Raw genomic sequence first — 12,803 nt, 5'->3', positions numbered from 1 at the left:
AACTGTTGGGCTGGTGTTTTCCAGAAGCTGAACGGTCTGAGAGGAATACGTTTGCAGAGAGACTGTCAGCAGTGGAGGCAATCGCCAATGCAATCTCTGTGGTGTCTAGCAACAGCTCTGGGAACAGGACGGGCTCTTCTAGCAGCAGAGGGTAACTAACTCATACAAGTTTTTAAGTTTACCATTTTCTTTCAGGCAACATGTTCATGATGAAAAAAACTGAATAACTGGATTATACTAACTGATTGTTCCATAATGCACAATAAGTAAAATAATTTTACTGAGCCTGTTGGCTTTTTTTCCATTCTTAAAAAACCTATCAGGATGCCATTTAAGACACTTGAGGCCAAGAACACTATCTTGGTGCCCATTTATGTCTACATGTCAGTCCTATTGTCTTTCCACCACTCATGTAACCTGTTAAGTGTGTTCTGTCGGACGCAGGCTGCGTCTGAGGGAGATGATGAGGCGCTCTCTGAGAGCAGCGGGGCTTGGTCGTCACGAGTCCGGCCCCTCCTCCAGCGACCACCAGGACCCCGTGTCCCCACCCATCGCCCCTCCCAGCTGGGTGCCTGACCCCCCTCCCATGGACCCAGACGGTGACATAGACTTCATCCTGGCCCCTGCAGTGGGATCTCTCACCACAGCCTCAACAGGGACCAGCCAGGGCCCCAGCACCTCCACTATACCAGGTTAGATACCTATCTAGATACAACCACACCTAGCTAGCTACTCCACCACTATACCAGGTCAAATACCTAGCCTGTGTGGTACAAAATGTCACCTAATTCCCTGTTTAGAACGCTACTTATGGCCAGAGCCTGTATATAAGGAATAGGGTTCCATTTGGAACCAACCAATGGCTAGCTACTTCCTCACTATACCCCCATACATGCTCAGATGTGGAGTTAGTTGGGGTTACCCTATTGTTGTTCTCCAACTCTCCCCAATGTCTCTGACATGTTCCATCCTCCTGCCACAGGCCCCTCTGAGTCTTCGGTGGTGGAGTCTAAAGACCGCAAGGCCAACGCCCACCTCATCCTCAAACTGATGTGTGACAGCATGGTTCTCAGGCCACACCTCCGCGAGCTGCTCTCTGCCAAGTAAGACTCATTTGTTTTTTCATCTTTCTTTAAAAAACTGAAGGAAAGTTCCATTTTTTTGTATTTTCTTTGTGGTAGAGGCAGGTGTGATTGAGGGGGAGATTGAGAGTTGAGAAGGCCAATGGGTCTGGGCAAGCTTTTTCATTTTATAACACAGTAATGCCTTGTTTCTTAAAATGTTGAACTATTGCTCTCATTATTGATGTTTGTTCCCCCCCCTCCTTTCTGTTGCTGTTCTAAAGAGTGTGTGTGTATTTGACAGGGATGCCCGTGGAATGACCCCGTTCATGCTGGCAGTAAGCGGGAGAGCTTACCCAGCTGCCATTACAGTTCTGGAGGCTGCGCAGAAAATGGCCAAGGGTACATCACTCACTACACTGTTTATTTGTCTTTGGTTGAGAAAGAGGAGACTTTGGCAGTGCTACTAATGGATATGAATGCCTACAAGTTGATGTAAAGACACAAGTCATTAATTTATACATGAAGAAGTGATTATACATGTACTGTTTAATGAGGAGAGTATCATTTTTTTAATGGGGAGATGACTACCTAAACTTAATAACCTAATAAAAATCCATTTTAATGTTCTGTTGCAAATCCTGTTGTGTAGTGGGTGACCCCGGCATGACTGAGAAGGTGGATGCAGACTCTGTGTTCATGGAGATGATTTGTCCCTCGGGGACCAACCCTGACGACTCTCCTCTCTACGTCCTCTGCTGCAATGACACGTGCAGCTTCACCTGGACAGGCGCTGAACACATCAACCAGGTGGGTGGGTCACTTGGGAGGACAATGCAACACACACAACAAATGAGTCACCTGTTCACACTGATTTGCCTTTTCACAGATGGGAATCTTTGCTGACCATTTACTCTCTGTCCATCTAGGATATCTTTGAGTGCCGGACCTGCGGCCTGTTGGAGTCTCTCTGCTGCTGCACTGAGTGCGCCAGGGTGTGTCACAAAGGACACGACTGCAAGTATGTACTTCACTCTTCACCATGGTGTTAGTGGATTTTATTACTTACATCCCGGTTTTATACTTTTGTAATGCATCACTGCATCTGATACAGGGGATTTGCACCAGGCCTTTAATGTCTTTCTCCCCAGACTCAAGAGGACCTCTCCCACTGCGTACTGTGACTGCTGGGAGAAGTGTAAGTGTAAGACGCTGATCGCTGGACAGAAAGCTGCTCGCCTGGACCTGCTGTACAGACTGCTCACCACCACTAACCTGGTCACCAGTCCGAACAGCCGGTAAACACACACACTGACTGACTGTAGGCTGTATCTTGTATTCAGTGTTAACATGTATTGCTTTTAAATCCAATGTTGGTTCTCTTCATTCAATCTGTAAGGTGATTTTTCAGGGGCTTTAGTAATGTGTTTTTCCTCCTCTGGCTTGCCAACAGGGGGGAGCATATCCTTCTGTTCCTGGTGCAGACTGTTGCTAGGCAGAGTGTGGAGCACTGCCAGTACCGGCCCCCTCGCATCAGAGAGGACAGGAACCGCAAGGCTGCCAATGCTGAAGGTGGGTGGAGGTTTACTACTGTTGTCAGGCCTGGTTTCACTTCAAGCAACACTGAAAATCTAGCATGATGGCTCAATGTTTATTTTCAGTCACATCAATTCTCTATTCTAAGAGACAATTCTAATCGTTTTTTTATGTTGTCCTCCCTGTGTGTCAGACTCTGACATGCCGGACCATGACCTGGAACCTCCACGCTTCGCCCAGCTGGCCCTGGAGAGGGTGCTGCAGGACTGGAATGCTCTCAAGTCCATGATAATGTTTGGATCCCAGGAGAATAAAGACCCGTGAGTTCTCTAGCCCTGCCTTCCTTCACCAGCTCAGTGTCACTTCTCAAACCTCTTTGTCCATTCCTCCAACCTCTTTTATCCCGCCATCCCTCCTACCTCTTTGTCCGTCCCTCCCGCCCCTCCAACCTTTGTCCATCCCTCCAATTTATACTTCAGCTGTCTAAAATAGTTACGGAAGCAAGCATGCACATTTTCTTCCTGAAATGTACCTCATCGGATGAGCAGCTGTTTTACCAGTTACGAGTCCTCTTAGTAGTGTCACCTTTAACTCTTGCGTCCTGGTTGTGTGTTCCAGGCTGAGTGCCAGCAGCCGTATCGCCCATCTTCTTCCAGAGGAGCAGGTGTACCTGAACCAGCAGAGTGGCACCATCCGCCTGGACTGCTTCACACACTGCCTCATCGTCAAGTGTGCCCCTGACATTACAGTAAGTCTGGTCAGTCTACCCCCCAGAGTCAGTCACCTACAGGACGCACCACCCATCTTCTGTTGAAAGTCCTCTCTCTGGGTCGGATTCTCATACAGATTAAGCCTAGTCCTGGACTCCTCCTATTTCATTGGAGAATTTAATTTGGGTCAGAGTAACTTGCCCAGAGGGTACACTACCTCCTATCTATGTGGCAAGTGCAACATTATCCCTCTAGGTGTAACTATGTGGAGTCAACCTTGAAGGTGGTCTGGTCTGTGTGTTAGCTAACCGTCTCTGAATCTTCTGTCTCCTGTAGTTTATTGACACCCTACTGGGGACCTTGGTGAAGGAGCTGCAGAACAAGTACACTCCTGGCCGTAGAGAGGAGGCCATCGTTGTCACCAGGAGGTTCCTGCGCTCTGTGGCCAGGGTGTTTGTTATCCTCAGTGTCGAGATGGCTTCATCCAAAAAGAAAAAGTATGACTACCAAATTCAGATTGATCTGCATTTTCCTGTTGTACAGGGCTGGGGAGCGGGGAGTGGGGAGCAGTACAAGACCAATCAAATCTGTTTAAATCCACTAAAGGGCTTGTCCAGTCCTTTAAAATCACCTAAACTAAAGGACTGGACTAGCCCTTTAGTGGATTTAAACACATTTTATTTGTCTTGTACTGCTTCCCCAGTCCTAGGTGAATATAAACATAGCAGCAAGGACTGATTTGATACTTCCAGTTGACATCTAATCTCTTTTCTCGTTGTTTCTTCCAGTAACTTCATCCCCCAGCCCATTGGGAAGTGCAGGCGTGTGTTCCAGGCCCTGCTGCCCTATGCGGTGGAGGAGCTGTGCAACGTGGCGGAGTCCCTCATCGTGCCTGTGAGGATGGGCATCGCCCGGCCCACCGCCCCCTTCACCCTGGCCAGCACCAGCATCGACGCCGTGCAGGGCAGCGAGGAACTCTTCTCTGTGGAACCCTTGCCACCGAGACCCTCCCCAGACCAGTCCAGCAAGTGAGTGGTTTTACTCTGCGTTCGCACAGACAGACATGCAGACTGTGTTCCCCAGCTCTGTTGATTTGGAGGTCTTTGTGACCTTCCTCTGGGAAAATATAATCTAGGGAAGTATAAATGTATATGTATAAATTGGTTTAAAGTGGCTTGGATTTAAACATTGGCGTTAACTCAGATGGTCTTGTTTGCCTGTGTGTGTCAGTTCTAGTCAGACTGCATCGTCCTACATCATCAGGAACCCCCAGCCTCGCCGCAGCAGCCAGTCCCAGCCGGTCAGAGGGAGAGATGAGGAGCAGGATGACATTGTGTCTGCTGATGTTGAAGAGGTGAAGAGTCTCACTAGAAAAGGAACATATCAATGGGGGGGGGGGGGGGGGAATCAAAGTGTTGGGTGTAATCAGGGTTGCTGTCAGTTTAATAAGAATTTCAGTTTACTTCTGACATTGATTGAATTGAAATGGAATTGAACCCAACACTTGATGACATTTGCTTTCTCGGTACTGATTCCCAACTGTCTACCTCTGTTGTGGCAGGTGGAGGTTGTCGAGGGCGTTGCCGGGGAGGAGGATCACCATGAAGACCCGGAGGAACAGGGAGAACAGGGAGAGGAGAACACTGAGGCAGAGGGACAGCATGATGAACATGATGAGGATGGTAAGAACCTAGACCGGACTGACTCCATCTTTTTTTTTTCTACCACTAATGTGGTAGAATTTTACAACCTTTCTACTAATTATTGACAGTGATGATGCTGATGGTGGTTGACGAGGGTTATGTCCTTTCCTCTCCAGGAAGCGACATGGAGTTGGATCTTCTGGCTGCCGCAGAGACTGAGAGCGACAGCGAGAGTAACCATAGCAACCAGGACAATGCCAGCGGGCGGAGGAGTGTTGTCACCGCAGCAACTGCTGGCTCCGAAGCAGGTATTATAATTCCCACCATTATCTTTTGTATTCACATTTTAGTTTAAGTCCTTGTCATTTTAATTAAAATTAATTACATTTAAATCCCTGGTTTATTTTCTTCTGTGATGTGGCCACTGGCCAGCCAGCCATCTAAATTACCTAATTTAACAATCCTACCTGAGTTCTTGAGACTGCTAAATGGAAATCGCTTTCTGCCTCACCGCCCTCTTTAATATTCAGTTGCTGTTCAGGCAGACTAACTATTTTTCTGTCTCATTATCACCAGTCTTGACTGGCCGTCACACCAGCTAGTAAAAGGGAAGAGGCCCTATTTAAAAAAAATTAAAAAAACTACTACTAGGGTTCATTACTCAATGTATTTCATTTGCAGGATGTAGAATATTTTCAAAATGCTGGTATGGGCTCCTTTTTACTACAACGCATAATATGTCAGGGCTAAAGTGACATTTGAGGTGCACACACAGTTTATCCTAAGGAGTTCACCCAGTATTGCCCTCCATCTCACATATCACCATGGTTCTCATCAACTAATAATATCTTACTCCCAAGTCTAACTGTCTTGTTGGTGTTTCTCCCTGAATAACAATCTATTCACTTTCTTTAGACTTGCTAGCTGGTGTGGCTCCCTCGTGTCCATCTACATTTAGCCTTTGATTCTTTGTTTGTGGTCGTAATTGCTTTTGATATGGAAAAGTCTGGAAATATTTATAATTATGGTCTATTTTCCCGTCAGACACTTCTAAGATCACTCAATAAGACCAACAATAGAAATAACCTATAATGGGCCCAGTTTTTCAGTGAACGATCTGGATTTAGCCCATCAGATAGGATTAGCCCATCAGATTGCATAGCTGGAAACAGAATGAATAGAACAGGAGTCCCAATTAAAGCCAATAATTCTGTTATATTTATAATATTTTTATGCATTTATTCCTGTGCAATAGGTGAAATAACTTTCTAAAAACTGCACCCTGGTGAAACTGTGGTACTTTAGCCTAATTTGAACAACAAGAAGCAGCGTTGTTTAAGCTGAGTTGAGCTGCTCAATATAACGTGGCAGGGGTGTGGAACACTAACCTGCACTCCTGCTACCTGGCAAGGTGAGCAGCCACTCACACTCATCTCTCCCTAATCCCCCTTCGTCTTCCCATCCCTCTCCACCAAGGTGCCAGCAGTGTCCCTGCCTTCTTTTCAGAGGACGACTCCCAGTCCAACGACTCAAGCGACTCGGACAGCAGCAGCAGCCAGAGCGATGACGTGGACCAGGAGACCTTTCTATTGGATGAGCCCTTGGAGAGGACCACCACTGCCTCGCACGTCAACAGTGCTGCCCAGGCGCCACGCTCCATGCAGTGGGCTGTACGCAACACCCCCAGCCAGAGAGCCACGGGCAGCGCCCCCTCCAGCTCCTCCACCCCCGCTGGTCAGCACTAAAACTACTACACACACAATCTAGGCTGTACGCACCAGCACTCTCTATTTGACACATCTGAGATGGACTGCATTTAAGACAGTCTTGTATTGATTTTTTAATATGTCTTTTGTCTGTCATTCTATTAGTCAGTGGGACATTTTTGGTGTTATGTTTTGCTGGGGACTATGTTGGTGAGGTCTGTCTGTGCTGACACTCATGTCTCTGTGCCCAGCAGCGAGCTCCACCGGTCTGATCTACATCGACCCGTCCAACCTGCGGCGCAGCAGTGCCATCAGCACCAGTGCGGCCGCTGCGGCTGCAGCTCTGGAGGCCTCCAACTCGTCCAGCTACCTGACGTCAGCCTCCAGCTTAGCCCGGGCCTACAGCATCGTCATCAGACAGATCTCTGACCTGATGAGCCTCATCCCCAAGTACAACCACCTGGTCTATTCCCAGTACCCTGCTGCAGTCAAACTCACCTACCAGGACGCTGTCAACCTGCAGGTGACACAGACCCACACACAGATCACATTGCATTATGTTACCTACCAATGGTCACATGTTAGTGTCAACAAAGTGGTTCTGGAAGTATTTTATAGGATAATTATTCTGTCCACACCTTTCTGAATAAAGTGACTCTAACTGTTTTGTGGAGATGCAAATTTGATTGACTTTTACACTACACAAGTGTTATTGACGTTCTGACTGAAACAAGCTTATCTGTTTGTTAAACCACCAGAACTTTGTTGAGGACAAGCTGATCCCTACGTGGAACTGGATGGTGTCCATCATGGACTCTACAGAGGCTCAGCTGCGTTACGGCTCGGCCCTGTCCTCAGCAGGCGACCCCGGACACCCATCCCACCCCCTCCACGCCTCGCAGCACTCCGCCCGCAGGGAGCGCATGACAGCCCGCGAGGAAGCCAGCCTCCGCACCTTGGAGGGACGGAGGTCTGGGTAAAATAAGTGTAACCCAAAATAGTAGAATGTGTTATTGGCGATCAGCAGTGTTTCATAGGCCCACACTAGTTTACAATTGTTTATGGATTATATTTCATGTCGCTGATGTGTGTGTGTTCCTTCCTCCCAGGCGTGCGGCAACTCTGCTGACAGTGCGTCAGGGGATGATGTCAGCGCGGGGTGACTTCCTGAACTACGCCCTGTCTCTGATGCGTTCCCATAATGACGAGCACTCTGACGTTCTGCCTGTGCTGGATGTGTGTTCTCTCAAACACGTGGCCTACGTCTTCCAGGCCCTCATCTACTGGATCAAAGCCATGAACCAGCAGACAACTCTGGACACAACACAGATGGACCGCAAGAGGTACTGACTCCCCTGGAATGGATGGACATGTTTACACTGACTCTTTCTCAACTATTTTCTCCATTCCTACATGGTTCCTCACCTCTGACTTGGGCTTCTTCTGCAATGCTTTTTGAGAAGGAAGCGAGGACGTGGGGAATCAAGGAAAGCCTAATTGAGAAGGAGCCACTGACTCCCCTTAGAAAATGACCAGCGTGTCAAATATTCAGTGTGATTTAACTCTATTCGTTTACCCCACAGGAGCCGAGAGATTCTGGAACTGGGACTGGACAATGAAGATTCTGAACATGAGAATGACGAGGACACCAATCAAAGTAAGTTAATTGAATTATGAATGATATGCTTTGAGTGTTCTGTTTGAAGTTTTCTCATACAGGTGTCTTAACCTATTATTTTTCACCTCGGTTTGATAGCCATTTTAAGAGTGAGTTACTAGTCCATTGACATGTGGAGCACTGTTAGGTTGTTTTCTGGTATTGGAAGGCAGACAAGCCAGAAGAAAGGCAGTTAGGCAGAAACGAGGCAAAAAGAAGAGGGCAGCTCCCAAAGGTACAGTTAAGTTCAGATTAGACAAACAGTTTGGCCCTTTTTGAGTCACTTAAATCTGACAAACGATCTGATAAACTGATAAACTGTTTGCTCAATCAGCCACCTTTAGTCACTGTTAGTGAACAGTGCTGTGAAAAAGTATTTACCCCTTTTATAATTTTCTCTACTTCTGCATATTTTTGATACTGAATTATCAGATCTTCAACCCCCAAAAAAGTAATTGCCCCCTTACACTCTAACTGGTCGTGCCACCATTAGCTGTTATGACTCCAACCAAACGCTTCTGTAGTTGTTGATCAGTCTCTCAGGTCACTGTGGAGGAATTTTGGCCCACTCTTCCATGCAGAACTGCTTTAACTTGGCGATATTTGTGGGTTTTCAAGCATGAACTGCTATTTTCAAGTCCTGCCACCACAACTCAATTGGAATTAGGTCTGGACTTAGATTAGACCAGGTATTCCCAACCTGGGGAACGAGAAATGCCGTCAGGGGTACGCCAAATAAAAGTGATTTCACATTTTCAAACAGTGCATTTTAATTTACCAACGGGGCTAAACATCTGGGTGAGGTTTTTTTTATCACCTGAGTAGCCTTGTTTCACAGCTAAAAATGGAATGAAACCATGTAGTGTTCAGCGAAATAACGACACAATGTCAAATACAGGTAGCCTAGTCAAATAATTAACATCCAATCACATTAACTTGTCTAGCGGAACCCCGTTCTACTAGCAGTTCCCCCCCCGCAACAGCCAGTGAGAGTGCAGGGCGCCAAATTCAAAACAAGTCTCACAATTAAAATTCCTCAAGTTTACAAGTATTCTACACCATTTTAAAGATACAATTCTCGTTAATCCAGCCAGTGTCTGATTTCAAAAAGGATTTACAACGAAAGCACCACAAATGATTGTTAGGTCACCACCAAGCCACAGAAAAACACGGCCATTTTTCCAGCCAAAGAGAGGAGCCACTTAAAGCAGAAAGAGAAAATGAATCACTAACCTTTGATCTTCATCAGATGACACTCATAGGACTTCATGTTACATAATAATGTATGTTTTGTTTGATAAAGTTCATATAAAAAAATCTGAGTTTACATTGGCGCATTACGTTCAGTAGTTCTAAAACATGCGGTGATTGTGCAGAGAGCCACGTCACATTACAGAAATACTCATAATAAATATTGATAAAGATACGACTGTTATACATGGAACTTTAGATAAACTTCTCCTTAAGGCAACCGCTGTGTCAGAAAGCAAACCATGCAATAATCTGAGTACAGTCTTTAGACAACAAAGCAGCCAAAAAGATACCCGCCATATTTAGTAGTCAACATTTCTCAGAAATAGCATTTTAAATATTCACTAACCTTTGATCTTCATCAGAATGCACTCTCAGGAATCCCAGTTCCACCATAAATGTTTGATTTGTTTGATTATGTCCATCAGTTATGTCCAAATAACTTATTTTGTTAGGGCGTTTGGTAAACAAATCCAAAAGCGCGTTCAGGTCGTGCAGAACGTCGGACAAAAAGTTCAAAATGTTCCGTTACAGCCCGTAGAAACATGCCAAACTAAGTATGGAATCAATCTTTAGGATGTTTTTAACATAAAACTGCATTAATATTCCATCTGTTTCTTTGTCTGTACAAATGAAGTGGAATGTAGCTACCTTTCACGTGAGCGCGCCAGACCGAGGCTGTGGCACTCTGCCAGACCACTCACTCAAAGAGTTCTTATGAGCCCCTCCTTTAGAGTAGAATCCTCAAAACAGTTTGTAAATATTGTTGACATCTAGTGGAAGCCTTGGGAAGTGAAACACAACTCATATCCCACTATTTTCAATGGGGGTGAGTTGAAAAACTACAAACTTCAGATTTCCCATTTCCTGGTTGGATTTCTTCTTAGGTGTTTGCCTGCCATATGAGTTCTGTTATACTCAGACATTATTCAAACAGTTTTAGAAACTTGAGTGTTTTCTATCCAAATGTACTAATTATATGCATATTCTAGCTTTTACGGTTGGGTTGCAGGCAGCTTAATTTGGGCACGTTTTTCATCTAAGCTACCCAATACTGCCCCCTACCCCAAAGAAGTTAAGGGCCAGAAGGAGGTACCCTTTCCTCTGGTCTAAAAAAAATAAAATATCCCAATGCCCGAGGGCACAGTGATTGTGGACATTTCCCTGTGTAGGGTGCTGTCTTTCGGGATGGGAAGTTAAACGGGTGTCCTGACTCTGTGGTCACTAAAGAGCCCATGGCACTTATCGTAAGAGTACGGGGGTCATGTAGCAACAGCACGTCACTAGAACGCGAAGTATGTTGTCGAGCGCTGAAACCTGAACGAAAGACTTCAGTTTAAAAGCCGACTGTTTTTATATACTTTTATTTTATTGAGCCTGTGGCTCTGTTGGGCTACATTTTTGTGAGCGCCGCTATATCTCCTGGGATCCTGCCAGATTCCGTATAGGGGGAGAGACGCGAAGCCTAGCTGGCTCGGCGGACTCTAATAGAGGCCGCCATTGAAAGTTTCCAGCGTTGCAGGAGCTGTGTTTACTTTGCTTTGTTCCGGGACAATGTGGACCGCGCTGACTTTCAATGTAGCAACTGCTTGCTTGCGGAGGACTACATGAGCGAAGTAGCTACTCTTAGCAAACAAGTAACAAACTTACATAAGCTACTGGAGAACCCACGGCCACCTACTTTGTCCTTCCTCCCCAGTAGCTGGACGCCGCTCTGGTCTGGTGGAAGTTTTGCCGCCGTGTCGGCTCTCCACAGCTGGTGTTAGGCAGGGTTCCATCCCAGAAGGGGTCTCCCCTTCCCTGGAGAACAGAGCTGATCTCAACCCAACCAACCAGCCATGGAGGTACGTCACTCGGCGTGGAAGTCGAAGGCTGCGTCCTCTGGCAATGAGGGTCTCCATGGAGATGTTGAACCCAGAACTGAGACGGACCAAAAACAGCTTTGCCGCCCTGGATCCAGAGGTTCCAGCTCCTTGGTCCTTGGTGGCTTTTCAATCAAGATCGAATCCGGAGGTACCTTCGTCCTCGGTTCTGTCTCACTCTCCGGTGGATTCTACCTCGGGTTCAGATCCTCGGAGCTCCCAGCCTCACCAGACCGAATTTCAGCATGCTTATAGGGAAGGACAGTCAATAAGCACAGCACTTCAACAAATTACTGATTGGCTGAGAGAAATTGATAAAATGATTGTGGGGGCTGTCTTGTTAGACTACAGTGCAGCTTTTGACATTATCGATCATAGTCTGCTGTCAGGAAGACTTGTATTATGGCTTTACACCCCCTGCTATATTGTGGATAAAGAGTTACCTGTCAAACAGAACAGAGGGTGTTCTTTAATGGAAGCCTCTCAAATATAAACCAGTTAGAATCAGGTAATCCCCAGGGTAGCTGTTTAGGCCCTTTGTTTTTATTAAATTTTTACTAACAACATGCCACTGACTGAGTAAAGCCAGTGTGTCTATGTATCCAGATGACTCAACACTATACACGTCAGCTACAACAGCAACTGAAATGACTGCAACGCTCAACAAAGAGCTGCCGTTAGCTTGAGTGGGTGGCAAGGAATAAATTGGCCATAAATATTTCTAAAACTAAAAGCATTGTATTTGGGGGGAAAAAACACTCACTAAACCCTAATCCTCAACTAAATCTTGTAATAATGTGGATATTGAGCAAGTTGAGATGGCTAAACTGCTTGGACTAACCCTAGATTGTAAACTGTCATGGTCAAAACATATTGATGCAGTAGTAGCTAAGATGGAGAGAAGTCTGTCTATAATAAAGTGATGCTCTGCCTTAACAACACTATCAACAAGGCAGGTCCTACCGGCCCTAGTTGTGTCACACCTTGACTACTGTTCAGTCGTGTGGTCAGGTGCCATAAAAAGGACAATTGGCTCAGAACAGGGCAGCACGGCTTTCCCTTGGATGTACACAGAGCTAATATTAATCATATGCATATCAGTCTCTCCTGGCTGAAAGTGGAGGAGAGATTGACTTCATCACTACATTTATTTATGAGCTGCCTGTCTAAACTACTGGCACACAGCTCAGACACCCATGCATACCCCACAAGACATGCCACAAGAGGGCCCTTCACAGTCCAAGTCCAGAACAGACTATGGGAGGCACACAGTACTATATAGAGCCATGACTACATGGAACTCTATTCCACATCAAGTAACAGACGCAAGCAGTCAAATTAGATTGTAAAAAAAAAAACGGATTTAAAAATAATTAA

The 12,803-nt window shown here is 46.0% G+C and overlaps 1 protein-coding gene across 29 annotated transcripts in view; it reads left to right on the top strand.

Annotated features, from left to right (window-relative positions):
* The window catches only part of LOC109907547 (E3 ubiquitin-protein ligase UBR5), a 40,581-nt gene that overhangs the window by 15,681 nt on the left and 12,097 nt on the right, over window positions 1-12,803 (top strand). For 15 of the 29 annotated variants that reach the window (XM_031787763.1, XM_031787852.1, XM_031787897.1 and 12 more), the window contains 20 exons: window positions 25-151; window positions 445-692; window positions 983-1,103; window positions 1,366-1,463; window positions 1,714-1,871; window positions 1,991-2,082; window positions 2,213-2,359; window positions 2,515-2,633; window positions 2,791-2,917; window positions 3,216-3,345; window positions 3,644-3,804; window positions 4,096-4,335; window positions 4,538-4,661; window positions 4,869-4,989; window positions 5,127-5,258; window positions 6,427-6,684; window positions 6,908-7,179; window positions 7,415-7,632; window positions 7,766-7,999; window positions 8,240-8,313. In XM_031787763.1, the coding sequence (XP_031643623.1) occupies window positions 25-151; window positions 445-692; window positions 983-1,103; window positions 1,366-1,463; window positions 1,714-1,871; window positions 1,991-2,082; window positions 2,213-2,359; window positions 2,515-2,633; window positions 2,791-2,917; window positions 3,216-3,345; window positions 3,644-3,804; window positions 4,096-4,335; window positions 4,538-4,661; window positions 4,869-4,989; window positions 5,127-5,258; window positions 6,427-6,684; window positions 6,908-7,179; window positions 7,415-7,632; window positions 7,766-7,999; window positions 8,240-8,313 (3,201 nt within the window). The remainder of the gene's footprint in view (window positions 1-24; window positions 152-444; window positions 693-982; window positions 1,104-1,365; window positions 1,464-1,713; window positions 1,872-1,990; window positions 2,083-2,212; window positions 2,360-2,514; window positions 2,634-2,790; window positions 2,918-3,215; window positions 3,346-3,643; window positions 3,805-4,095; window positions 4,336-4,537; window positions 4,662-4,868; window positions 4,990-5,126; window positions 5,259-6,426; window positions 6,685-6,907; window positions 7,180-7,414; window positions 7,633-7,765; window positions 8,000-8,239; window positions 8,314-12,803) is intronic. The other 14 variants (XM_031787911.1, XM_031787918.1, XM_031787866.1 and 11 more) reach the window with 4 other exon arrangements.

The sequence above is a fragment of the Oncorhynchus kisutch genome, linkage group LG2 (genome assembly GCF_002021735.2).
Source record: "Oncorhynchus kisutch isolate 150728-3 linkage group LG2, Okis_V2, whole genome shotgun sequence".
NCBI lineage: Eukaryota > Metazoa > Chordata > Actinopteri > Salmoniformes > Salmonidae > Oncorhynchus > Oncorhynchus kisutch.
This window is presented reverse-complemented; position numbering and strand designations above follow the sequence as displayed.